This window comes from Cebus imitator, unplaced genomic scaffold (genome assembly GCF_001604975.1).
Source record: "Cebus imitator isolate Cc_AM_T3 unplaced genomic scaffold, Cebus_imitator-1.0 Scaffold405, whole genome shotgun sequence".
Lineage (NCBI taxonomy): Eukaryota > Metazoa > Chordata > Mammalia > Primates > Cebidae > Cebus > Cebus imitator.
In genome coordinates this window covers 457,749-483,012 of record NW_016107720.1, presented here as the reverse complement: position 1 = coordinate 483,012, position 25,264 = coordinate 457,749, and the positions used below count along the sequence as shown (strand labels likewise).

At 41.3% G+C, this 25,264-nt stretch overlaps 1 protein-coding gene across 2 annotated transcripts; it reads left to right on the top strand.

The window, feature by feature from the left end:
• Positions 1-14,323: 14,323 nt before the first annotated feature.
• On the top strand, positions 14,324-19,860 carry SPATA19 (spermatogenesis associated 19). 2 transcript variants are annotated; one of them, XM_017509043.2, is made up of 7 exons: positions 14,324-14,462; positions 14,632-14,688; positions 15,184-15,315; positions 15,488-15,579; positions 17,980-18,057; positions 18,437-18,512; positions 19,672-19,860. In XM_017509043.2, the coding sequence occupies exons 1-6, from the start codon at positions 14,385-14,387 to the stop codon at positions 18,501-18,503; spliced, it is 504 nt and encodes a 167-aa protein (XP_017364532.1). In that variant the 5' UTR covers positions 14,324-14,384; the 3' UTR covers positions 18,504-18,512; positions 19,672-19,860. The 2 variants fall into 2 exon arrangements, with proteins under 2 accessions (XP_017364532.1, XP_037587482.1); XM_037731554.1 differs by having other exon boundaries at positions 19,558-19,860.
• The last annotated feature ends 5,404 nt before the right edge of the window (positions 19,861-25,264 follow it).

Genomic DNA, 25,264 nt, shown 5'->3' with positions numbered 1-25,264 from the left:
AGGGAACACCCCACGGGACAAAAAAATCTGAACAACAGCCTTCATCCCTAGAGTTTCCCTCTGACAGCCTACCCGAATGAGAAGAAACTGGAAAAACAACGCTGGTAATGTGACAAAACAAGGTTCTTCAACACCCCCCAAAAATCACACTAGCTCACCAGCAATGGAACTAAACCAAGAAGAAATCCCTGATCTACCTGAAAAAGAATCCAGGAGGTTAGTTATTAAGCTAATCAGGGAGGGACCGGAGAAAGGTGAAGCCCAATGCAAGGAAATCCAAAAAATAGTACAAGAACTGAAGGGAGAAATATTCAAGGAAATAGATAGTTTAAAGAAAAAACAATAAAAAATTGAGGAAACTTTGAACACACTTTTAGAAATGCGAAATGCTCTGGAAAGTCTCAGCAATAGAATTGAACAGATAGCAGAAAGAAATTCAGAGCAGGAAGACAAAGTCTTCAAATTAATCAAATCCAACAAAGACAAAGAAAAAAGAAGAAGAAAATATGAACAAAGCCTCCAAGAAGTCTGGGATTAAGTTAAATTACCATACCTAAGCATAATTGGTGTTCCTGAGGAAGAAGACAATTCTATAAGCTTGGAAAACATATTTGGGGTAATAATCAAGGAAAACTTCCGTGGCTTTGCTACAGACCTAGAAAAGCAAATACAAGAGGCATAAAGAGGCCGGGCATGATGACTCACACATGTAATTCCCAGCACTTTGGGAGACCGAGGCGGGTGCATCATCTGAGGTCAGGAGTTTGAGACCAGCCTGGCCAACATGGTGAAATCCCTTCCCTATTAAAAATATGAAAAAAAAAATAGCTGGGCATGGTGACATGCAACTACTTGGGAGGCTGAGGCAGGAGAACTGCTTGAACCTGGGAGGCGGAGGTTGCAGTGAGCTGAGACCATGCCACTGCCCTCTAGCCTGGGTCATGGAGTGACAATCCATCTCAAAAATAAATAAATAAATAAATAGCAGGATCCAAGATGGCTGAATAGGAACAGATCTGGAGTGCAGTTCCCAGCGAGAACAACGCAGAGGGAGAGTGATCACCACATTTCCAAACGAGTTTTTACTGCCCACAGACCAGGAGATTCACAGACTAAAAAGCACCATGAGTTTTCAGCATGGCTATTTCAGCCAATGCTGTGGGTCTCCACAAAAAAACACCCAAATCTGGGCGGCTGTTTCAACTGGCACCTGGAACGCCTGGGAGACAGAGTCACCCATTCAACTGAAAAAAAGGGGGCTGAAACAGGGAGCCAGGTGATCTATCTCAGCAGGTCCCATTCCCACAAAGACCAGCAATCTGAAATGCTCTGGATTGAGAGTTTTGCAGCAAGTGCAGCTGGACCCGGGATGGTCCAGCTCGGTGAGGGGAAGGGTGTCAGCCATTACCGAGGCAGTCCACCACTACTGGGGCAGTCTGCCATTACTGTGGCAGTCTGCCATTAATGAGGCAATCCACCATTACAGAGGCAATCCACCATTACCGAGGCAATCCATATTTACTGAGGCAGTCCGCCATGACCAAGGTGGTCTGCCATTACTAAGGCAGACTGCCATTACCGAGGCAGTTCTAACTATACCTCTGTAAACAAAACAGCAAGAATGTTCACACAGCAGCTGGGCAGAGCTCACAGCAGCTCAGCAATGCCTCTGCTGGCAGACTGTGACTAGGCTTCCTCCATGCTGGGCAGGGCATCTCTGAAAAAAGGCAGCAGTATGTCAGGAACTTATCAATAAAATCCCACCTTCCAGGACAGAGCATCTGGGAAAAATGGCAGTTATCAGTTACACAGCAGCAGATCTAAATGTACATGCCCAGCAGCTCTGAAAGGAACAATGGAGCTCCCGGCTCAGCAGTTGAGCTCCTATAAGGGACAGACAGTCTCCTCAAGCAGCTCCCCAACTCCCATATATCCAAAGAGACATCTCATAAAGGGCAGCTTAGGCTGACATCTGGTGGGTACCCTTCCAGGACAATGATAACAGAAGAAGAAACTGGCAGCAACCCTTACTGTTCTGTAGCTGCCGCAGGTGATCCACAGGCAAGCAGGCTCTGGAGTGGACCTCCAGCAGTCCTAGAGCAGAGGGGCCTGACTGTTAGAAGTAAAACTAAAAAAACAGAAAGAAATAACTTCAACATCAACAAAAAGGACGTCCACTCAGAGACCCTATCCAAAGGTCACCAACTTCAAAGACCAGAGGTAGATAAATCCACGAAGATGGGAAGAAACCAGCACAAAAAGGATGAAAACACCAAAAGACAGAACACCTCTCCTCCTTCAAGGGATCACAACTCCTCACCAGCAAGGGAACAAAGCTGGATGGAGAATGAGTCTGATAAACTGACAGAAACAGCCTTCAGAAGGTGGGTAATAACAAACTTCTCTGAGCTAAAAGAACATGTTCTAACCCAATGGAAAGAAACTAAGAACCTTAAAAAAAGTTAGACAAAATGCTAATAAGAATAAACAGCTTAGAGAAGAATATAAATGACTTGATGGAGCTGAAAAACACAACATGAGAACTTCATGAAGCATACACAAGTTTTGATAGCTGAACTGACCAAATAGAAGAAAGGATATCAGAGATTGAAGACCAACTCAATGAAATAAAATGAGAAGGCAATATTAGAGAAAAAAGAGTGAAAAGAAATGAACAAAGCCTCCAAGAAATGTGGGATTATGTGAAAAGACCTAATCTACATTTGATAGTTGTACCTGAATATGACAGAGAGAATGAATCCAAGCTGGAAGACACTTTTCAAGATATTATCCAGGAGAACTTCCCTAACCTAGCAAGGCAGGCCACCATTGAAGCACAGGAAATACAGAGAACACCACAAAGATATTCCTCAAGAAGAGCAACCCCAAGGCACATAATCATCAGATTCACCAGGGTTGAAATGAAGGAAAAAATGCCAACGGCAGCCAGAGAGAAAGTTCAGGTTACCCACAAAGGGAAGCCCATCAGACTCACAGCAGATCTCTTGGCAGAAACCCTACAAGCCAGAAGAGAGTGGGGGCCAATATTCAACATCCTTAATGAAAAGAACTTTCAACCTAGAATTTCATATCCAGCCAAACTAAGCTTCATAAGTTAAGGAGAAATAAAATCCTTTAAGAACAAGTGATTGCTGAGAGATTTCATCACTACCAGCCCTGCCCTACAAGAGCTCCAGAAAGAAGTACTAAACATAGAAAGGAACAACCAGTACCAGCCACTCCAAAAACATACCAAATGGTAAAGAGTATCAACACAATGAAGAAACTGCATCAACTAATGGGCAAAACAACCAGCTAGCATCAAAATGGCATGATCAAATCCCCAAATAACAATATTAACCTTAAGTGTAAAGGGGTTAAATGCCCCAATCAAAAGACACAGACTGCCAAATTGGATAAAAAGTCAAATCACAGCAGTGTGCTGTATCTAGGAAACCCATCTCACATGCAAGGGCACACATAGGCTCAAAATAAAGAGATGGAGGAAGATTTACCAAGCAAATGGAGAGCAAAAATAAAGCAGGAGTTGCAATCCTAGTCTCTGATAAAATAGACTTTAAACAACAAAGATTAAAAGAGACCGCAAAGGGCATTACATAAGGGTAACAGGATCAATGCAGCAAGAAGAGCTAATAATCCTAAATATATAAACACCAAACACGGGAGCACCCAGGTACATAAAGCAAGTTCTTAATGACCTACAAAGACACTTAGACTCCCACACAATATTAATGGGAGACTTTAACACTCCACTGTTAATATTAGACAGATCAACGAGACAGAAAATTAACAAGGACATCCAGGACTTGAACTCAGATCTGGACCAAGCAGACCTAGTAGACATCTACAGACCTCACCACCCCAATTCCACAGAATATACATTCTTCTCAGCACCACATTTCACCTACTCTAAAATTGACCACATAATTGGAAGTAAATCACTCCTCAGCAAATGCAAAAGGATGGAAATCATAACAAACAGTCTCTCAGACCACAGGGCAATCAAATTAGAACTCAGGGTTAAGAAACTAACTAAGAACCCCACAACTTCATGGAAACTGAACAACCTGCTCCTGAATGTCAACTGCATAAACAATGAAATGAAGGCAGAAATAAAGATGTTCTTTGAAACCAATGAGAACAAAGACACAAAGTACCAGAATCTCTGGGACACATTTAAAGCAGTGTCTAGAGGGAAATTTATAGCAATAAATGCCCACATGAGAAGCAAGGAAAGATTTAAAATTGACACCTATCATCAAAATTGAAAGAGCTAGAGGAGCAAGATCAAAAAATTAAAAAGGTAACAGAAGACAAGAAATAACTAAGATCAGAGCAGAACTGAAGGAGGTGAGACACAAAAAACCCTTCAAAAATCAATAAATCCAGGAGCTGGTTTTTTTTAAAAGATCAACAAAAGAGACCACTAACCAGCTGAATAAAAAAGAAAAGGGAGAAGAATCAAATAGATGCAATTAAAAATGATAAAGGGGATATCACCACCGATTCCACGGAATACAACTACCATCAGAGATTACTATAAACAACTCTATGCACATAAAATAGTAAACTTGGAAGAAATGAGTAAATTCCTGGACACTTGCATCCTCCCAAGCCTAAAGCAGGAAGAAGTTGAAACCATGAATAGACCAATAACAAGGGCTGAAGTTGAGGCAGCAATTAATAGCCTACCAACCAAAAAAAAGCCCAGGTCCAGATGGGTTCACAGAGGAATTCTACCAGATGTACAAACAGCAGCTGGTAACACTCCTTCTGAAACTATTCCAAACAATACAAAAATAGGGAATCCTTCCAATATCATTTTATAAGATCAACATCATCCTGATACCAAAACCCAGCAAAGACTCAACAAAAGAAGAAGACTTCAGACCCATATCCATGATGAGCATAAATGCAAAGTTCTTCAGTAAAATGCTGGCAAACCTATTGCAACAGCACATCAAAAAGCTTATCCATCACGATCAAGTAGGCTTCATCCCGGGATGCAATGCTGGTTCAACACATGAAGTCTATAAACATAATCCACCACATAAACAGAACCAAAGACAAAAACCACCTGATTATCTCAATGGATGAAGAGAAGGCCTTTGACAAAATTCAACAGGCCTTTATGCTAAAAACTCTCAGTAAACTATGTATCAATGGAACATTATCTCAAAATAATAAAAGCTATTTACAACAAACCCACAGGCAATATACTGAATGGGCAAAAACTGGAAGCATTCTCTTTGACACCTGGCATTAGACAAGGATGCCCACTCTCACCATTCCTATTCAATATGGTATTGGAAGTTCTAGCCAGAACAATCAGGCAAGAAAAAGAAATAAAGGGTATTCAATTAGGAAAGGAGGAAGTCAAATTGTCTCTATTTGTAGATGACATAATTGTATATTTAGAAAACCCTATCATCTCAGCCCAAAATCTCCTTAAACTGATAAGCAGCTTCAGCAAAGTCTCAGGATACAAAATCAATGTGCAGAAATCACAAACATTCCTATACACCAATAAAGGACTAAAAGAGAGCCAAATCAAGAACGAACTGCCATTCGCAATTGCTACAAAGAGAATAAAATACCTAGGAATACAACTAATAAGGAATGTAAAGGACCTCTTCAAGGAGAACTACAAACCAGTGCTCAAGGAAATAAGAGAGGACACAAACAGATGGAGACACATCCATGCTCATGGTTAGGAAGAATCAATATTGTGAAAATGGTCATACTGCCCAAAGTAATTTATAGATTCAATGCAATCCCCATCAAGCTACCAATGACCTTCTTCACAGAACTGGAAAAAACCACCTTAAAGTCATATGGAACAAAAAGAGAGCCTGCATACCCAAGACAATCCTAAGCAAAAGGAACAAAGCTGGAGGTATCATGCTGTCGGACTTCAAACTATACTCCAATGCTACAGTAATCAAAACAGTGACTTACAGATACAGATAGAGATATAGACCAATGGAACAGAACAGAGGCCAAGGAGGGCAAGCTACACACCTACAACCATCTGATCTTTGACAAACCTGATGAAAACAAGCAATAGGGAAAGAATTCCCTGTTTAATAAATGGTGTTGGGAAAACTGGCTAGCCATATGCAGAAAACAAAAACTGGACCCCTTCCTGACACCCTACACTAAAATTAACTCCAGATGGATTAAAGACTTAAACATAAGACCTAACACCATAAAAACCCTAGAAGAAAACCTAGGCAAAACCATTCAGGACATAGGCATAGGCAAGGGCTTCATGACTAAAACATCAAAAGCATTGGTAACAAAAGCCAAAATAGACAAATGGGATTTAATTAAACTCCACAGCTTCTGTACAGCAAAAGAAACAAGCTTTAGAATGAACTGGCAACCAACAAAATGGGAAAAAATTTTGCAATTTACGCATCTGACAAAGGGCTAATATCTAGAATCTACAAAGAACTAAAACAGATTTACAAGAAACAAACAAACCCACTCAAAAGTGGGCAAAGGACATGAACAGACACTTTTCAAAAGAAGACATACGTGAGGCCAACAAACATGAAAAAATGCAATTGTCACTGGCATTTTAGAGAAATACAAATGAAAACCACATTGAGAAACCATCTCATGCCAGTTAGAATGGGAATCCTTAAAAAATCTGGAGACAACAGATGCTGGAGAAGATGTAGAGAAATAGGAACACTTTTACACTGTTGGTGGGAGTGTAAGTTGGTTCAACCATTGTGGAAGACAGTGTGATGATTCCTCAAGGACCTAGAAATAGAAATATCATTTGACCCAGTAGCAGTACCATTACTGGGTATATATCCAAAGGATTATACATCATTCTATTATAAAGACACATGCACACATATATTCATTGTGGCACTGTTTACAATACCAAAGATCAGGAACCAACCCAAATGCCCACTGATGATAGACTGGACAAGGAAAATGTGGCACATAAACACCATGGAAGACTATGCAGCCATAAAAAATGATGAGTTCATGTCCTTTGTAGGGACATAGATGAATCTGGAAACAGTCATTCTCAGCAAACTGACACAGGAACAGAAAATCAAACACTGTATGTTCTCACTCATAGGCAGGTGATGAACAATGAGAACACATGAACACAGGGAGGGGAACAACACACACTGGTGTCTGTTGTGGGGGGACTTGGGAAAGGGCAGCGGGGGGTGGGGAGGGATAACATGGGGAGTAATGCCAGATATAGGTGATGGGAGGGGATGGAGGCAGCAAACCACATTGCCATGTATGTACGTATGCAACAATTCTGCATGATAGGCACATGTATCCCAGAATCTAAAGTAAAATAATAAATAAATAAAAAGAAGCACAAAGAACACCTGGGAAATTAATGGCAAACGTACCTTTGCATAGGCACATTGTCATCAGGTTATCCAAAGTTAAGATGAAGAAAATAATCCTAAGAACTGAGATAGAAACATCAGGCAACCTATAAAGAAAAACCTATCAGATTAACAGCAGATTTCTCAGCAGAAACCCTATAAGCTCAAGGGATTGGGACTCTATTTTCAGCCTCCTCAAACAAAACTATTATCAGCCAAGAATTTTGTATCCAGCAAAATGTAGCATCATATTTGAAGAAAAGATAAAGTCGTTTTTAGACAAGCAAATGCTAAGAGAATTTATCATTACCAAGCCACCAATATAAGAACTGCTAAAAAGAGCTGTAAATCTTTAAACAAATCTTACACATCAAAACAGAACCTTTTTAAAGCATAAATCACACAGGACCTATAAAACAAAATACAAGTTAAAAATAAAAAAACAAAATACAATAAACAAAGAAAAGTACCCAGGCAACAACAAGCATGATGAACAAAATGGTACCTCACATTTTAATACTAACATTGAATGTAAATGACCTAAATGCTCCAGTTAAAAGACACAGAACCACAGAATGGATAAGAACACACCAAGCAAATATCTGCAACCTTCAGGAGACTCACCTAACACGTAAAGACTCACATAAACTTAAAGTAAAGAGGTGGAAAAAGGCATTTCATGCAAATGGATGTCAAAAGTTAACAAGAGGTAGCTATTCTTATATCAGACAAAACAAGTTTAAAAGAGACAAAGAGGGACATTATATAATGGTAAAAGGCCTTGTCCAATAGGAAAATATCACAATCCTAAACATATATGCATCTCACACTGGAGCTCCCAAATTTATAAAACGATTACTAATAGGCCGAATAAATGAGATAGACAGTAACATAATAATAGTGGGAGACTTCAATACTCCGCTGACAGCACTAGACAGGTCATCAAGACAGGAAATCGATAAAGAAAAAATGGATTTAAACTAAACAGGAACAAATGGACTTAACAGATATAAACAGAATATTTCATCCAATACCTGCAGAAAACACATTCTATTCAACAACAACAACAAAATACAAAAGATAGATGAAACAAAAAGCTCTTTCTTTGAAAATATAATAAAATTGATAGACCATTTAGACTTATTTTTGAAAAGATAAACAAAATTGATAGACCAGTTGGATTTTCTCTCTTCTTTTCTTATATCAGACAAAACAAGATTAACCAAGAAAAGAAGAGAGAAAATCAAAATAACCTCACTAAGAAACGAAATAGGAGATATAACAACTGACACCACTGAAATACAAAAGATTATTTAAGGCTACTATGAACACCTTTATGCAGATAAACTAGAAAACCTAGAAGAGATGGATACATTCCTGGAAAAATATAACCCTCCTAGCTTAAATCAGGAAGAATTAGATAGCCTGAACAGAACAATAACAAGCAGAGAGATTGAAATGGTAATTAAAATTTAAAAATTACCAACAAAAAAAGTCCAGGACCAGAGGGATTCACAGCAGAATTCTACCAGACATTCAAAGAAGAATTGGTACCAATCCTTTTTACACTATTCCACAAGATAGAGAAAGAAAGAACCCTCCCTAATTCATTCTATGAAGCCAGCATCACTCTATTACCAAAACGAGGAAAGGACACAACCAAGAAAGAAAACTACAGACTGATATCCTTGATGAACACAGATGTTAGAATACTTAAGAAAATACTAGCAACCAAATCCAACAACGTGTAAAAAAAAAATTCCACCACAATGAAGTGGTTTTCATACCAGGGAAGCAGGGATGGTTTAACATACACAAGTCAATAAATGTGATTGACCATATAAACAATTAAAAAAAATCACATGGTCATCTCAATAGATGTTGAAAGAGCATTTGACAAAATCAAGCACCCCTTTATGATTAAAACCCTCAACAAAATAGGTATACAAGGGACACAGGTTAATGTAATAAAAGCCATCTATGACAAACCCACAGTCAACATAATATGAATGGGGAAAAGTTGAAAGCATTCCCTCTGGGAATGGGAACAAGACAAGGATGCCCACTCTCACCACTCCTCTTCAACATAATACTGGAAGTCCTAGCAAGAGCAATCAGATGAGGAAAAGAAATAAAGGGCATCTAAATTGGTAAAGAGGAAGTCAAACAGTCCCTGTTTGCTGATGGTATAATTGTTTACATGGAAAACACTAAGGACTCCTCCAGAAAGCTCCTAGAAATGATACAAGAATTTAGCAAAGTCTCTAGATATGAGATTAATGTACACAAATCAGCACGTCTTCTATACACCAACAGCCACTAAGCAAAGAAACAAATCAAGAACTCAACCCCTTTTACAATAGCTGCAAAAACTAAAATACTTAGGAATATACCTAACAAAGGAGTCAAAAGGCCTCTACAAGGAAAACTAAAAAACATTGCTGAAAGGAATCATAGATGACAACAGCAAATGGAAACACATCCCATACTCATAGATGAGTAGAATTAATATTGTGAAAATGACCATCTGCAAAAAGCAATCTACAAATCCAATGTAATCTCCATCAGAATACCTCAATCATTCTTCACAGAGTTAGAAAAAACAATTCTAAAATTCATATGGAACCGAAAAAGATCCCACATAGCCAAAGAAAGACTAAGCAAAAAGAACAAATCTGGAGGCATCACACTACCTGATTTCAAACTATACAATAAGGCCATAGTCACAAAAACAGCATGGCACTGGTATAAAAATAGGTACATAGGCCAATGGAACAGAATAGAGAACCCAGAAATAAACCCAAATATTTACAGCCAACTGATCTTTGACAAAGCAAACAAAACATAAAGTGGGGAAAGGACAGCCTTTTCAACAAATGGTGCTGGGCAAGCCACATGTAGAAGAATGAAACTGGATCCTCATCTCTTACTGTATACAAAAATCAACTGAAGATGGATTAAGGACTTAAATCTAAGATCTGAAACTACAAAAATTCTAGAAGATAACATTAGAAAAAACCTTCTAGACATTGTCTTAGGCAAGGAGTTCATGACCAAGAACCCAAAAGCAAATGCAATAAAAACAAAGATAAATAGCTGTGATCTAATTTAACTAGAGAGCTTTTTTCAGGGCAAAAGGAACAGTCAGCAGAGTAAACAGACAACCAAAAGGGTGGGAGAAAAATCGTTACAATCTATACATCTGACAAAGGACTAATATCCAGAATCTATAACAAACTCAAACAATCCCATCAAAAAGTAGGGTAAGGACATAAATAGACAATTCTCAAAAGAAGATATACAAATGGCCAACAAACATATGAAAAAATGCTCAACATCACTAATGCTCAGGGAAATGCAAATCAAAACCACAATTCGACATCACCTTACTCCCGCAAGAATGGCCATAATACAAAAATTGAAAAAGTGGATGTTGGCATCATGTGATGATCAGGGAACACTTCCACACTGCTGGTGAGAAAGTAAACTAGTACAGCTGCTATGGAAAACAGTGTGGAAATTCCTTAAACAACCAAAAGTAGAATTGCCATTTGATCCAGCAATCCCAATACTGAGTACCTACCCAGAGGAAATAAGTCTTTATTCAAAAAAGAACTTGCATCTGCATATTTAGAGCAGCATCATTCACAATTGCAATATTGTTGAAACAACCCAAATGTCCATCAATCAACAAGTGGATAAAGAAACTGTGGTATATATGTATATGATGGAGTAATACGCAACCATAAAAAGGAATGAATTAGTGACATTTGCAGTGAACTGGACGAGATTGGAGACTGTTATGCTAAGTGAAGTAATTCAGGAATGGAAAACCAAACGTTATATGTTCTCGCTGATATGTGGGAGATAAGCTTTGAGGATGCAAAGGCATAAGAATGATACAATAGACTTTGGGGACTTGAGGGGGAAATGTGGGAGGGGTCAGGAGATAAAAGGCTGTAAATATGGTGCAGTGTACACTGCTTGGGGGATGGGTGTACCAAAACCTCAGAAGTCACCATTAAAGAACTTACTCATGTAACCAAATACCACCTGTACCCCAATAACCTATGGAAAAATAAAAAAATTAAACAACAACAACAAATGTTCATCACAGTGTTATTCATAGTAGCCCCCAAACTGGATGCCATCTAAGGTACATCAACTGGTGAATGGACAAACACAATGTGGTATGTCCATGCAGCGGAATACTACTCCACAACAAAAAGGAATGAAGAATTACTGACACATGCTACAATGTATGTAGATGGTCCTCTCAAACATGATTGATGAAATAAGCCAGACATAATATGGTATAGTTCCATGTGTACAAAATGTCCAGAAAAGGCACATCTCTAGAGATAGCAGATTGGTGGGGCTGAGAATGGAAGCAGAGGTTGCCTGTAAATGGGCATGACAGATATTTTTGGGGTGATTGATAGATATATTCTATAATTGGATTGTTGTGATGGTTGCATAATTCTCTGAGTCTACTAACAATATTATTTAGTTATGCATTATTATGGGTAAATTTTTTTATTATTTAAATATATCACAATAAAACTGAATTTAAAAATTAACAGATTCTGTTCCTCAGAAGAAAGTACTAAAAGAGTGAAAAGGCAAGTCATAAGTTGAGGTAAAATAGTTGCAAAACACGTAGTTGGTAAAGGACTACTATTTACAATACATTGAGAAATCCACAAATCAATAAGAAAAAGACCAACAATTCAGTGAAAGGACACAAAGCTCAGGGAGGCACTTCACAAAAAAGAATATCCAAAGTGATCAACAGGCAAATAAAAACATGCGTTATGACACTGATAATCAGTTAAATGAAAATTAAAGTATTATTAATTACCGCTACACCTATACCAGACTGGCTAAGTTTAAAGGAGTGACAATACCAAGTGTTGGAAGGAACATGGAGTAACCGTGACTTTCATACATTGCTTATGGGCAGTAGGTTAGTACAACCCCTTTGCAGTACTGTTTGGTACGTACTAATGCTACACATATGTGAAGCCTATGACCTAGCAACTTTAATCTTTGGTATGTACTCAGAAGATTTAGTTCTTATGGCAATCAAAAGATAAGCACAGTATAAAATTTCATAGCAGCATTATTTTAAACAGCATCAAATAAAATATAATACAAATGGCCTACTAAAAATGTTTTCTATCTTGATCTGGGCAGTGGTTAAACAGGTGAAAGAGAGACAGAGAGAGAGTGTGTGTGTGTAAAAATATTTCTCAGCTGTACATATATTTGTACATTTTACTGTATGCATTTTATAAAATAGTAATCAAAAAGCAAATAGATTTATGCATCAGCTTCATTTTGTCAACATAAACACAGGTTGTGTAGTTCAGAAACTAATGAAAATTTTACTTCTGAAGTGAGTTAGAACAAGGTTGAAGGTATGGGGAAGAGATGAACCTTCCTTGAATATATCTCTTCATGTAGTTTTGATTTCTGAATCACATTAATATTTTAAATATTCAAAGATAAAATTACATCAGTGAGACTGAAAACATAAATTTTAGGGGATAGCAGCAGAAACAGAGATGTTGACAGGTAATTTCATCTGTTATTTTACAATTTCCAGTCTTTCTTGGAGGTAGGTTGAGGCCATAGGACTAGTTCTAGCTCAAATGCTCTAAGTAAGAGCCTCTGGGCTGAAATGCGGAACACTGACCTGATTCCTTCCCTGATTTAGCAATCATGGAGGTCACAACCACAATTGCTCGGAAGTTTCCCAACTTGCACTAGAGTTTCAAGAGTGAGAAATAAATATTTTTGATTTGGAGGTTGTTTTGTTGCCTTAGTCCTCAGCAGAGCCTAGTCTATTCTGACTATGTCAGGGATGACACAAAATTGAGGCAAATTGTTGAGCGGGAAGAGGTGTAGTGGTTGTATCAGGGGAAGTGGAGAAAGTGATAAATGGTTTTCTATAGTCCTGAGAAGAATAAACATGGGAAAATTTATGGAATGTTACAGTTAGAAGAAAACTAGAGACACAACGAGACACAACTTTATCCCTTTCAGTATAAGACAAAGAAACTCAGACCAGAAGGACTAATGATCAGGTCAGGAGCACATAACAAGTTGTTACAGAACAGGTTGCTATGGGTGGAGGGTATCCAGGTTCTTGGCATCTTGAACAAAGAATTGGACAAAATGCACAAACCAAGCAAAGAAAGATTGAAGCAACAAAGACAGAGATTGAATGAAAATGAAAGTACACTCCACAGGGTAGGAGTAGGCTGGTTACAGAATTTTCTGGGGTTTAAATATCCTTTAGAGGTTTCCCATTGGTTACTTGGTATATATCCTATTAAATGAAGTAGAGGCTCGTGATCAGTCTGATTGGTTGCAGAAAGTGACCAATCAGAGGCTGAAGTGAAGTTACAAAGTTATATAGCTCTATGCAAATGAAGACCTGGCCCATGACCAGCCTGATTGGTTGTGGTAGGGGACCAATCAGAGGCACTTTCAGCTTTTCGTCTGCCATGCAGAAGAAGGGAGGGTGGCAAAGGGAGTAGCCTCTGGTCCTTTTGTTACTTGGGCATGGAAAGTTGGAGTTTTCCTTTTGATTTAGTTCTAAGAAGTCAGAGTGAATCTCGGCTTTAAGTTTCCTGCCTCCAGACCCTATCCTCCTGCCTCGAGGTGAACTCTCAAATTAGCACTTTCCCAAGAAAAGAATTCAAGGGTCAGTCAGTGGTGTTAGAAAGCCATCTTTTATTGAATGGTTCTGCTCCTTGAAGGATGGTAACTCATAGGCATTGCACCCAGAGCCTAAAATGCAGGGTCTCCTGGCAACTGCATTTATACTCACATACACCACTTTCAAAGGGAGGCCATTGTCACATCATCACAGGTCAGCCAATCAGGGGGACACCTCCCTTCAATGACCTCCCTGTCCCATAGGAGTTCTCAGGCAGCTTCAATGGAAGGAGGGAGCCAAGAAGGGGGCCTGGTATAAATTCAGAGATGATAATTACAACCTGGATCGTGTATATTCTCGCTCGAAAAGGTGTAGGGCTTCCCTTCCTACCAGTAACCAGTTCGGTAAGCAGCTTGGTGCTAGTCACAATTTCTCATATATCATCTCCCCCTCTGGGGCCCTGCTGCATGTCAGAGAGATCTTACCAATAATTTTGAGTAACAGGGCGGGGGTGGGTGGGAGGAGCTGGGTTTCTAGGTTTTCTGAGGTCACCAACTTGTCAATTTGTTCCAGGACATTGACGTTGTGGAAAGCGAGGCTGTATCTGTAGTACAGCACTGGTTGAAAAAAGTGAGTAAGATTTCTCTATGACTCAGGGTATCCAAAATCCTAAAGAGCTGGTCTCAGTGGGTGTGAGGATCTGGACTTCCTTCTTCATGGAACTGGAACTCAAGTTCATTGGCAGACGCCCTCCCCAGATTTGAGTCTAATTTCTTCACATGTCCTGGAGGACACTGTGGCTTGTGTCCTGGTAGGAAATGTGTTAGCACCGCCACTAAAGCCATCCTGCTTCTCAAGCATTCTGACTTGAGGGTTCCAGCTGCATCCTTTCCAGCTCAGGGGTGTCTCAGGAACAGCTTGGGATAGGGCCGGGGACTTAGGGAGTTCCGAGGACATCACAGGAAAGTAGCTTATCGCAGGAACAGTGAGGTAAGGAGTGTGTGTGTGTGTGAATATGTGGTGTGTGAATTGTGATGGAGAAGGAATAAACAGGAAGGAAGAGGAGAAGAAGACTCAGGGTTGGATGCAGAGTGACACTTTCAGAGGGAATTGCTCACCTTTCAGACAGAAGAAGAGGCTTCTCGGGGCATAAAGGAAAAGCTGTCCATCAACTACCCTTCCCAGGGCATAAGGGAGAAGACGTCCATTGACTCCCCTCCCACCCATGGCCAAGACGTCCATGTGACCAGAGATGTGGTAACTAAGAGTTTGAAATGTTGCCTGGGAGTGGGGGTGAGGGAGAAGGGAGAGGCAGGAGGTGCACCATAAGTGATTCTGGGCAAGAGTGAGGTGCTTGTCTGGGCTCTGTGCCAGGCAAGCTGGGGGCCACGGTGGGCAGGAATCACATGGACCCCTTTGGATTTCCCAGGTGAAGCACCACCTCTCTAAGTCTGATTTGTCAGCAAATCAGAGCCAGGAGGTCTTGGAGGAGAGAACACGAATCCAGTTCATAAGATGGAGGTAAAGCGTCCCATTTGCCCTGGGTGAAGGGGGAGAGGGACAGGGACAAGGGGACATGTGCAAGCCCCTCTCCACACGAACCCACAGATGCTCTTCTCTGGAGATGCTTTCTTTGGCTGGCAAATTTCTCAGCCTTGCTTTGGGGTCTTAAGGGAATATTCTTGCTATCTTGAAAGCCCAACTCATTTCTACATTTTTAAATGACTTGAGGGGTTGGAAAACTGGGCTTGCACTCCATTTCTTAAATGCTTCTGAATACATTTCAGACTTCTGTTCTTTTTGCACTTGAGTTGCTCAGAAGTGGCTGCACTTTAAAGAGCTAAAAGAAAATAAGCTCTTAAAATGCAGAAGCCAAAGTTGTCATCTGCAACTGAGGTGTGTGGAGGCTTCCCAGCGCTTGAGGCTAGAATTCTGTGCTCGGTTATGGTGGCTTTACCAGCCTCTCGGGTGCCTGCCAGTGCACAGCCATCCCCGCCGCCTCTGCTGGCTCTGCAGACGCTGAGTCACGAGGCCCAGGGAGCTGTCCTGAAGCCATCACTCTTCCTTTCCTGCACCTGTGTTCACTGGGGGTCTCTGGAGCACATCAGCCACCCTTCCCAGGAAAGGGACTAAGGGCTCAGACTGGTCCTCCAGGAAACTGAGGGAACCCTCTCCGCTTCCTCCTTTCTTTTCCCTTTCCCTGCCTTGTCATTGGCATTGATCTCTTGTATCAAGGAGGCTCCATTTCTCAAGAAAGGGTTTTCATGTGCTCACCCCTTTTAGTGGCATCTGCCTTTTAAGAAGATTCAAATGCACAGTAATTACATAACCGAAAGGAATAACATGGCGGGATTTGAGACCTCCCTGGGAAACAGTTTTTTTGGATGGGAAACCTTCTGAGGCCCCTACAACCATAAATGTTGTTGGTTATAATCCAGGCTTTTTTGTGCCTGACGTGGTTGTGCTATGGCATTGCATACATTGTGCTCTTGGTTTGGATAACACACACATCATCTGCCAATATTTAAAAAATCTTGGCTGTATGACAAGACTAGGTTTAAGCTTTGGAGACAGCCTGCAGGAATCAGTCAATTATCTACTTATAATTTTTCCACTCTGGATTTTCTACAAAGATTTTAAACCGAAAACCTCTGCTTGCCTTCCTCCACAGCCCACTCATGTTGGTGTCCCCCTCTTATGGAAATAAGTATGTAGACAGGAAATATATCCCTTTATGAAGCATTGTTGAATGTTCCTTTGTTTGATAGGCATGTACTGGCCACCTGGTGTTTGCTAGGCTTTTGGAAAAAGAGAGAAAAGAATACGACGTAGTCCCCAGTTTCAAAGAGTTGAGAGTTAGCTACATGGATAAGGTGTGTACTAGTTAAAGGGAAGCCCTGCGGAGTATCTGGGAGAGCGTGGCGTGGGCGACCCAGGTCACAGAAGCGCTGGGTCCCACTGCCCGGGGCACTCAGGAAAGACTGCTAGTGGACTGTTTGCTGGGACTGGGCCTAGAACTGGTGACCTGGGCAGGAACTGGAGAAATAGCAGCCGGGAGGGTGTCTGGAACTTTATAGCACAGGAGCCTGGGCAAGCTGACCAATCCCACATGGCCTCCAGGCCCAGCGCTACTGCCCCTTCTTCTCTGAGGCCTTCCCCTTTCCTCCTAGGACAGGGCTCCCTGCCTCCTCTGGGATCCCTGAATTCTTTATCTTCCTCTCAGGCCAAAGACCTTGCTCTGCCATGCAGGAGCAATATTCATGAGCCCACCTTACCTCCCATTGGCTGTGGTCATTGCTGCAGCATCCATGCTGTCATCACTGTCAAAAGTCCCTAGCATTACTGAGAAAGCGCTGTCTACAGAGACAGAACTAGGGTGTTCAGTGGAAAGAGGGGGGCCTCATGAGGGGAAGGATGGGAAGGGAGGTGAAGTGGGCCAGAGGCAGGAAGGTGGAGGCAGCACAGTGAAACAAAGCAAGGAGGCTCCCCAGGAGGCCCTGCAGCTTCCCCGCCATAGGGCTTCCTAGAATTATCTCTGAACCACAGTGGGTTTGGGGTGATGCAGGTCATCAAGAGCTGGTGATAAATTGGAGAGGAATTCAGAAGGGTGAATTCAGAAGGGTGAATTCCATGGCTCACGAGAGCACTGCCTGCTGCTTTCTGTAAGGGAGCTCAACTCTGTGTTCCTGGCTCTCCCTGGGACGGTCTGCTACCTGTTCAGCATTGCTGGGGGCTCAAGGGTACCTGGTTAGTAAAAAAAGCTTTGTGCTCATGAGTCAAGAAGGGGAAAAGACCACCTCAAAAGTTCCTGGTGTCAGGGCAAGAGCCACTGTTCGCAGGATCCCAACTCCAGCCGTTCTCCATGCCTGGTAAGAAAGAAACTCAGATCCCATATGCCAATGTATGAATGGCCTTTTGCAGCCACACTCGTATCTTCCAAGTGCCAAGTGAGATGACAGAACACATCATGCGAGATCGAATAGAGCAGGTGAGACGAAGGTAAGCTGTTTGGGACTGGCTGATCTGTGTTCCTGACTGGGGGCAGGCAGAGTGGGGGTGACTGCTGGGTTTTCTGCCCATGCCCAGCAATGCTCTCTCTGGTACGCCAACACCAAGAGCAGGGGCATGCAGTTCACAGGGCTGTGTCCTGTCTTCTGTGCTTCACGTGACAGGGTTTTGCCAGCCTTTCATGGTGTCTGCCAGTGCATGGAAGGGCTCCAGGCTGAGGGCCTGTCCATGTGACTCTGCTCCCAGGTCCACTGCAGCCACGACCCAGGCATGGCTTGCCCTCCCACCCCAGCCCCTGTGCTGTGGTCTGGGTAGGCTCTGCTGTCAGGCAGCCTCCCTCCACCTGGCCCTTCTTCTCTGTTCCTTGCAGCATATCACATCTTACAGATTGCTCATCTCAGGACTCCAGTACGAGACCCTCCTACTGGGACTGCTAAGAGCAACAGGTGAGAGAGCTGACGGATGAGGAACTGGGCAGAGAAGATGGTTATCCTGGACAGTGGGAAGGGGCACCACAGTGGGGAACTTGGGAAAGAGGCTTAGCCTTTCCCTACTGGAGAAGGGCCAGTAGAGGCAGGTGGGGGCTGGCTGTCTTGGAACTTGACGTCAAGTTTCATATTGGCTTCCCTGACTCTGTGGTGTCAGAGAGCACTGCCTCTCCATCATTCGTGGGCCTGGGCTCCTGTGTTTAGGAGATTGTGGTGGAGCCTGCAATTTCGCATTTCTAAAACTTTCTGGGCATTGTCACGTCTGCTGACCTTGCCTTGAGTCACAGATGGCAGTGTAAGGAGTGATGCTGCGTAGGTTTTAGACCTGCCACCAACTCGGGATGTGACTTTGGGTCCCATGGTCTCCTTCCCTTGTACTTGGCCCAGTGGTCACACAGGGGCTGTTTATGTGGCTGTGGGAGGTGGAGGGTCGATGGCAGAATACACAATCATGGTAGCTATCCGGATGCAGTCCCTGAGCCTGTCTGTGGTGAACAGCTGCGCTGACCATCCTGGGGCCAAGGTGGAGATTTAGGCACAGCAACCTCAGCATGTTTTCAGGAAGGCTGTTGGAGTGCAGTACTGGCATTTACTGAGCACTCACTATATGCCAGCTTCTGCACAAGGTAGTTTGTCAGGGTTTCTCATTTGATCCAAAAACAACCTTAAGAGGGGGCATCGTTTGTGCCCATTATACAGAAGGCAGAACTTAAGCCAAACTTGGGAGCAGAAGCTGGGTTCCAACTCGGCTCCATCATGGGCAAGTTACATAATACCTCTGTGCCTCAGCTTCCTCATTGCAACAGAAGTATCTACTTTGGAGGGTTGTCTTGGGGGTGATGGTGCCTAGCACATGATAAATGCCACATCAATTGTTTGCTCATATGACTAGAGATGAAGAACTGTTAGCAGGGGCTTCTGAGTTGGAAGAAACAGACTCAGGCTTCAATTCCAGGTGCCCGATGTACCACTGCCTGTTCTTCCATGGATTTCTGCTCTCTAGATGGAGCTCTGGGAACATGGAGAACAGCGGGGTTACAGGGAGTCATCCTCAGCCCTACCCCTTGGCCAACCACATCTCCCTGCTGTGTCCCTTGGGCATTTCTCTACCTCCTAGGTGGAAGTCCTTCAGGGTCCAGGAGCAACCTGGACCTTCTGTGTCAGAAGAACATCTGTCTCCTGCTTGACCTGAAGAAGGGCCAGACCTGGGCAGAAAGACTCCAGCAGGTGAGCTCTTCATGTGACAGTGTCAGCACTGGAGTCTTCTTGCTGAACTGCAAATAAAGAGACGTGCTATTTAACAACCCACGCAGTTGCTGGTTTGGGCGCTCTGTCATTCATTTGTTCATTCGTCAGACACTGAGCACCTCACAGACCTGGCTCTGGGGACACATGACTTACAGCCTTGAGGAAGGCAGCAGCCATTCCGGCAATGTGACTGTGGCGATGTGGGTGCTCCTGGAACATAAGAAGGAATGCTGTGTGGCTGGGGCATGGAGAACTTTTTGTGAGAAGCGTGCTGGTTTGTTTCACACATTTAAGTTACCTACTTATTCCTTTTCTAGCACTCTTCCTTTTTAATATAGATTTGCGTTTCTGACCTATATCCTTTTCCTTCTCTTTGAAGAACTTCTTTTAATATTTCTTGCAAGGTAGGTATACTAGTGACAATTTCCCTCAATTTTTGATGGTTGGAGAAAGTCTTTATTTCCCCCTCTTTTGAAGGGTAATTTTGCAAGATACAGAATTCTAGTCTGGCAATCTTTTTTCTTTCAACACTTAAATATTTTACTTCACTCTCATCTTGCTTGTATGCTATCCAAGGAGAAGCTGGATATAATTTCTATCCTTGTTCCTCTATAGATAAGGTGTTTTTCCTTTCAAGAAATTTTGTCTTTGATTTCTGTAGTTTGAAAATGATATGACTAGGCAAAGTCATTATTTATTTTTTATTTATTTTTATTTTATTTTTTTACACTTTCTTTTCTTTTTTTTTTTTTTTTTTAATTGTACTTTAGGTTCTGGGGTACATGTGCAGATCATGCAGGATTGTTGCATAGGTACACATATGGCAGTGTGGTTTGCTGACTCCATCCCCCCGTCACCTACATCTGGCATTTCTCCCCATGTTATCCCTCCCTGACCTCCCTACCCCTCTGCTGTCCCTCCCTTGGCCCCCCCGAAACAGATTCCAGTGTGTGATATTCCCCTCCCTGTGTCCTTGTATGCTCATTGTTCAACATTCGCCTATGAGTGACAACATGCAGTGTTTGATTTTCTATTCTTGTGTCAGTTTGCTGAGAATGATGGTTTCCAGATTCATCCATGTCCCTACAAAGGACATGAACTCATCATTTTTTATGGCTGCATAGTATTCCATGGTGTATATATGCCACAATTTTCTTGTCCAGTCTATCATTGATGGGCATTTGGGTTGGTTTCTGGTCTTTGCTATTGTAAACAGTGCCACTATGAACATACGTGTACATGTGTCTTTATAATACAACTATTTATAATCCTTTGGGTATATACCCAGTAATGGGATTGCTGGGTCAAATGGAATTTCTATTTCTAGGTCCTTGAGGAATTGCCACACTGTCTTCTACAATGGTTGAACCAGTTTACATTCCCACCAGTGTAAAAGTGTTCCTATTTCTCCACATCCTCTCCAGCATCTGTTGTCTCCAGATTTTTTAATGATTGCTATTCTAACTGGCATAAGGTGGTATCTCAATGTAGTTTTGATTTGCATTTCTCTAATAATCAGTGATGATGAGCATTTTTTCATATGTTTGTTGGCCTCATATATGTCTTCTTTTGAAAAGTGCCTGTTCATATCCTTCACCCACTTTTGGATGGGTTTGTTTGTTTTTTTCTTGTAAATCTGTTTTAGTTCTTTGTAGATTCTGGATATTAGCCCTTTGTCAGATGGGTAGATTGCAAAAATTTTTTCCCATTCTGTTGGTTGCTGATTCACTCTAAAAATTATTTCTTTTGCTTTACAGAAGCTCTGGAGTTTAATTAGGTCCCATTAGTCTATTTTGGCTTTTGTTGCCAATGCTTTTGGTGTTTTAGTCATGAAGTCCTTGCCTATGCCTATGTCCTGAATGGTTTTGCCTAGGTTTTCTTCTAGGGTTTTTATGGTGTTAGGTCTTATGTTTAAGTCTTTAATCCATCTGGAGTTAATTTTAGTGTAAGGTGTCAGGAAGGGGTCCAGTGTCTGTTTTCTGCACATGGCTAGCCAGTTTTCCCAACACCATTTATTAAATAGGGACTCTTTTCCCCATTGCTTGTTTTCGTCAGGTTTGTCAAAGATCAGATGGTTGTAGATGTGTAGCGTTACTTTCGAGGCCTTTGTTCTGTTCCATTGGTCTATATCTCTGTTTTGTTCTGAGTACCATGCTGTTTGATTACTGTAGCCTTGTAGTATAGTTTGAAATCAGGTAGTGTGATTTGCTCTTTTTGCTTAGGATTGTCTTGGCTATGTGGGCTCTGTTTTGGTTCCATATGAAGTTTAAGATGGTTTTTCCCAGTTCTGTGAAGAAGGTCATTGGTAGCTTGATGGGGATAGCATTGAATCTGTAAATTACTTTGGGCAGTGTGGCCATTTTCACAATGCTGATTCTTTCTAATCATGAGCATGGAGTGTTTCTCCATTTGTTCGTGTCCTCTCTTATTTCCTTGAGCAGTGGTTTGTAGTTCTCCTTGAAGAGGTCCTTTACATCCTTTGTTAGTTGTATTCCAAGGTATTTTATTCTCTTTGTAGCAATTATGAATGGGAGTTTGCTCATGATTTGGCTCTCTGTTAGTCTGTTATTGGTGTATAGAAATGCCTGTGATTTCTGAACATCGATTTTGTATCCTGAGACTTTGCTGAAGTTGCTTATCAGTTTACGGAGATTTTGGGCTGAGATGATAGGGTTTTCTAAATATGCAATCATGTCATCTGCAAATAGAGGCAATTTGACTTTCTCCTTTCCTCACTGAATATCCTTTATTTCTTTTTCTTGCCTGACTGCTCTGGCTAGAACTTCCATTACCATATTGAATAGGAGTGGTGAGAGAGGGCATCCTTGTCTAGTGCCAAATTTCAAGGGGAATGCTTCCAGTTTTTGCTCATTCAGTATGATATTGGCTATAGGTTTGTGGTAAATAGCTTTCATTATTTTGAGATATGTTCCTTTGATATCTAGTTTATTGAGAGTTGTTAGCACAAAGGGCTATTGAATTTTGTCGAAGGCTTTCTCTGCATTTATTGAGATAATCATGTGGTTTTTGTCTTTGGTTCTGTTTGTGTGGTGGATTACCTTTATAGACTTGTGTATGTTGAACCAGCCTTGCATCCCTAGGATAAAGCCTACTTAATTGTGATGGATGAGCTTTTTGATGTGCTGTTGCAATAGGTTGGCCAGTATTTTATTGAAGATTTTTGCATTGATGTTCATCATGGATATGGGCCTGAAGTTTTCTTTTTTTGTTGAATCTCTGCTGATTTTGGTATCAGGATGATGTTCATCTCATAAAATATTTTGGGAAGGATTCCCTCTTTCTGTATTGTTTGGAATAGTTTCAGAAGGAATGGTACCAGCTCCTTTTTGTACTTCCGATAGAATTCAGCTGTGGACCCCTCCAGACCTAGACTTCTTTTGGTTTGTAGGCTATTAATTTCTGCCTCAACTTCAGCCCTTGTTATTGGTCTGTTCAAGGTTTCAACTTCTTCCTGGTTTAGGCTTGGGAGGGTGCAAATGTTCAGGAATTTATCCATTTCTTCCAGGTTTACTGGTTTATGTGCATAGAGTTGTTTGTAGTAATCTCTGATTGTAGCTTGTATTTCTGTGGAATTGGTGGTGATATCCCCTTTTTTGTTTTTTATTGCATCTATTTGATTCTTCTCCCTTTTCTTTTTTATTAATCTGGCTAGTAGTGTATTTTGTTGATCTTTTCAAAAAGCCAGCTCCTGGATTTATTGATTTTTTGAAGGGTTTTATGTGTCTCTATCTCCTTCAGTTCTGCTCTGATCCTAGTTATTTCCTGTCTTCTGCTAGTTTTTGAATTTTTTGATCTTGCTCCCTAGCTCTTTCAATTTTGATGATAGGGTGTCGATTTTAGATCTTTCCTTGCTTCTCATGTGGGCATTTATTGCTATAAATATTCCTCTAGACACTGCTTTAAATGTGTCCCAGAGATTCTGGTACATTGTGTCTTTGTTCTCGTTGGTTTCAAAGAACATCTTTATTTCTGCCTTCATTTCATTGTTTATGCAGTTGACATTCAGGAGCAGGTTGTTCAGTTTCCATGAAGTTGTGGGGTTCTTAGTTAATTTCTTAATCCTGAGTTCTAATTTGATTGCCCTGTGGTCTGAGAGACTGTTTGTTATGATTTCCATTCTTTTGCTTTTGCTGAGGAGTGATTTACTTCCAATTATGTGGTCAATTTTAGAGCAGGTGAAATATGGTGCTGAGAAGAGTGTATATTCTGTGGAACTGGGGTGGTGAGGTCTGTAGATGTCTACTAGGTCTGCTTGGTCCAGATCTGAATTCAAGTCCTGGATGTCCTTGTTAATTTTCTGTCTCATTGATCTGTCTAATATTGACAGTGGAGTGTTAAAGACTCCCACTATTATTGTGTGGGGGTCTAAGTGTCTTTGTAGGTCATTAAGAACTTGACTTGCTTTATGTACCTGGGTGCTCCTGTAGTGGGTGTGTATATATTTAGGAATATTAGCTCTTCTTGATGCACTGATCCTTTTACCATTATGTAGTGACCTTCTTTGTCTCTTTTGATCTTTGTTGGTTTAAAGTCTATTTTATCAGAGACTAGGATTGCAACTCCTGCTTTTTTTTTGCTCTCCATTTGCTTGGTAAATCTTCTTCCATCCCTTTATTTTGAGCCTATATGTGTCCTTGCGTGTGAGATGGGTTTCTTGGATACAGCACACCAATGGGTCTTGACTTTTTATCCAATTTTGCAGTTTGTGTCTTTTGATCGAAGCCTTTAGCCCATTTATATTTAAGGTTAATATTGTTATTTGTGAATTTGATCCTGCCATTTTGATGCTAGCTGGATGTTTTGCCTGTTAGTTGATGCATTTTCTTCATTGTGTCAGTGGTCTTTACCATTTGGTACTTTATTGAGTGGCTGGTAATGGTTGTTGCTTTCCTTCTTTAGTGCTTCTTTCAGGAGCTCTTTTAAGGCAGGCCTGATGTTGAAATCTCTCAGCAATTGCTTGTCTGTAAGGGATTTTATTTCTCCTTCACTTATGAAACTTAGTTTGGCTCGATATGAAATTCTATGTTGAAAGTTCTTTTCATTAAGGATGCTGAATATTGGCCCCCACTGTCTTCTGGCTTGTAGGGTTTCTGCGGAGAGATCTTCTGTGAGTCTGATGGCCTTCCCTTTGTGGGTAACCCGATCTTTCTTTCTGGCTGCTGTTAGCATTTTTTCCTTCATTTCAACCCTGGTGAATCTGAAGATTATGTGTCTTGGGGTTCCTCTTCTTGAGAAATATCTTTGTCGTGTTCTCTTTATTTCCTGTACTTGAATGTTGACCTGCCTTGCTAGGTTGGGGAAGTTCTCCTGGATAATATCCCAAAGAGTGCTTTCCAGCTTGAATTCATTCTCCCCATCACATTCAGGTACACTTATCAAACATAGATTAGGTCTTTTCACATAATCCCATATTTCTTGGAGGCTTTGTTCATTTCTTTTCA

What these genes read in the sequence shown, in the direction of transcription:
- SPATA19 (XM_017509043.2), top strand. Translation starts at nt 14,385, where the DNA reads ATGATAATTACAACCTGGATCGTGTATATTCTCGCTCGAAAAGGTGTA. An exon ending in TACAGCACTGGTTGAAAAAA is followed by an intron (nt 14,689 to 15,183) that starts GTGAGTAAGATT and finishes CTCACCTTTCAG; the next exon opens with ACAGAAGAAGAGGCTTCTCG. An exon ending in ATCCAGTTCATAAGATGGAG is followed by an intron (nt 15,580 to 17,979) that starts GTAAAGCGTCCC and finishes GGCCTTTTGCAG; the next exon opens with CCACACTCGTATCTTCCAAG.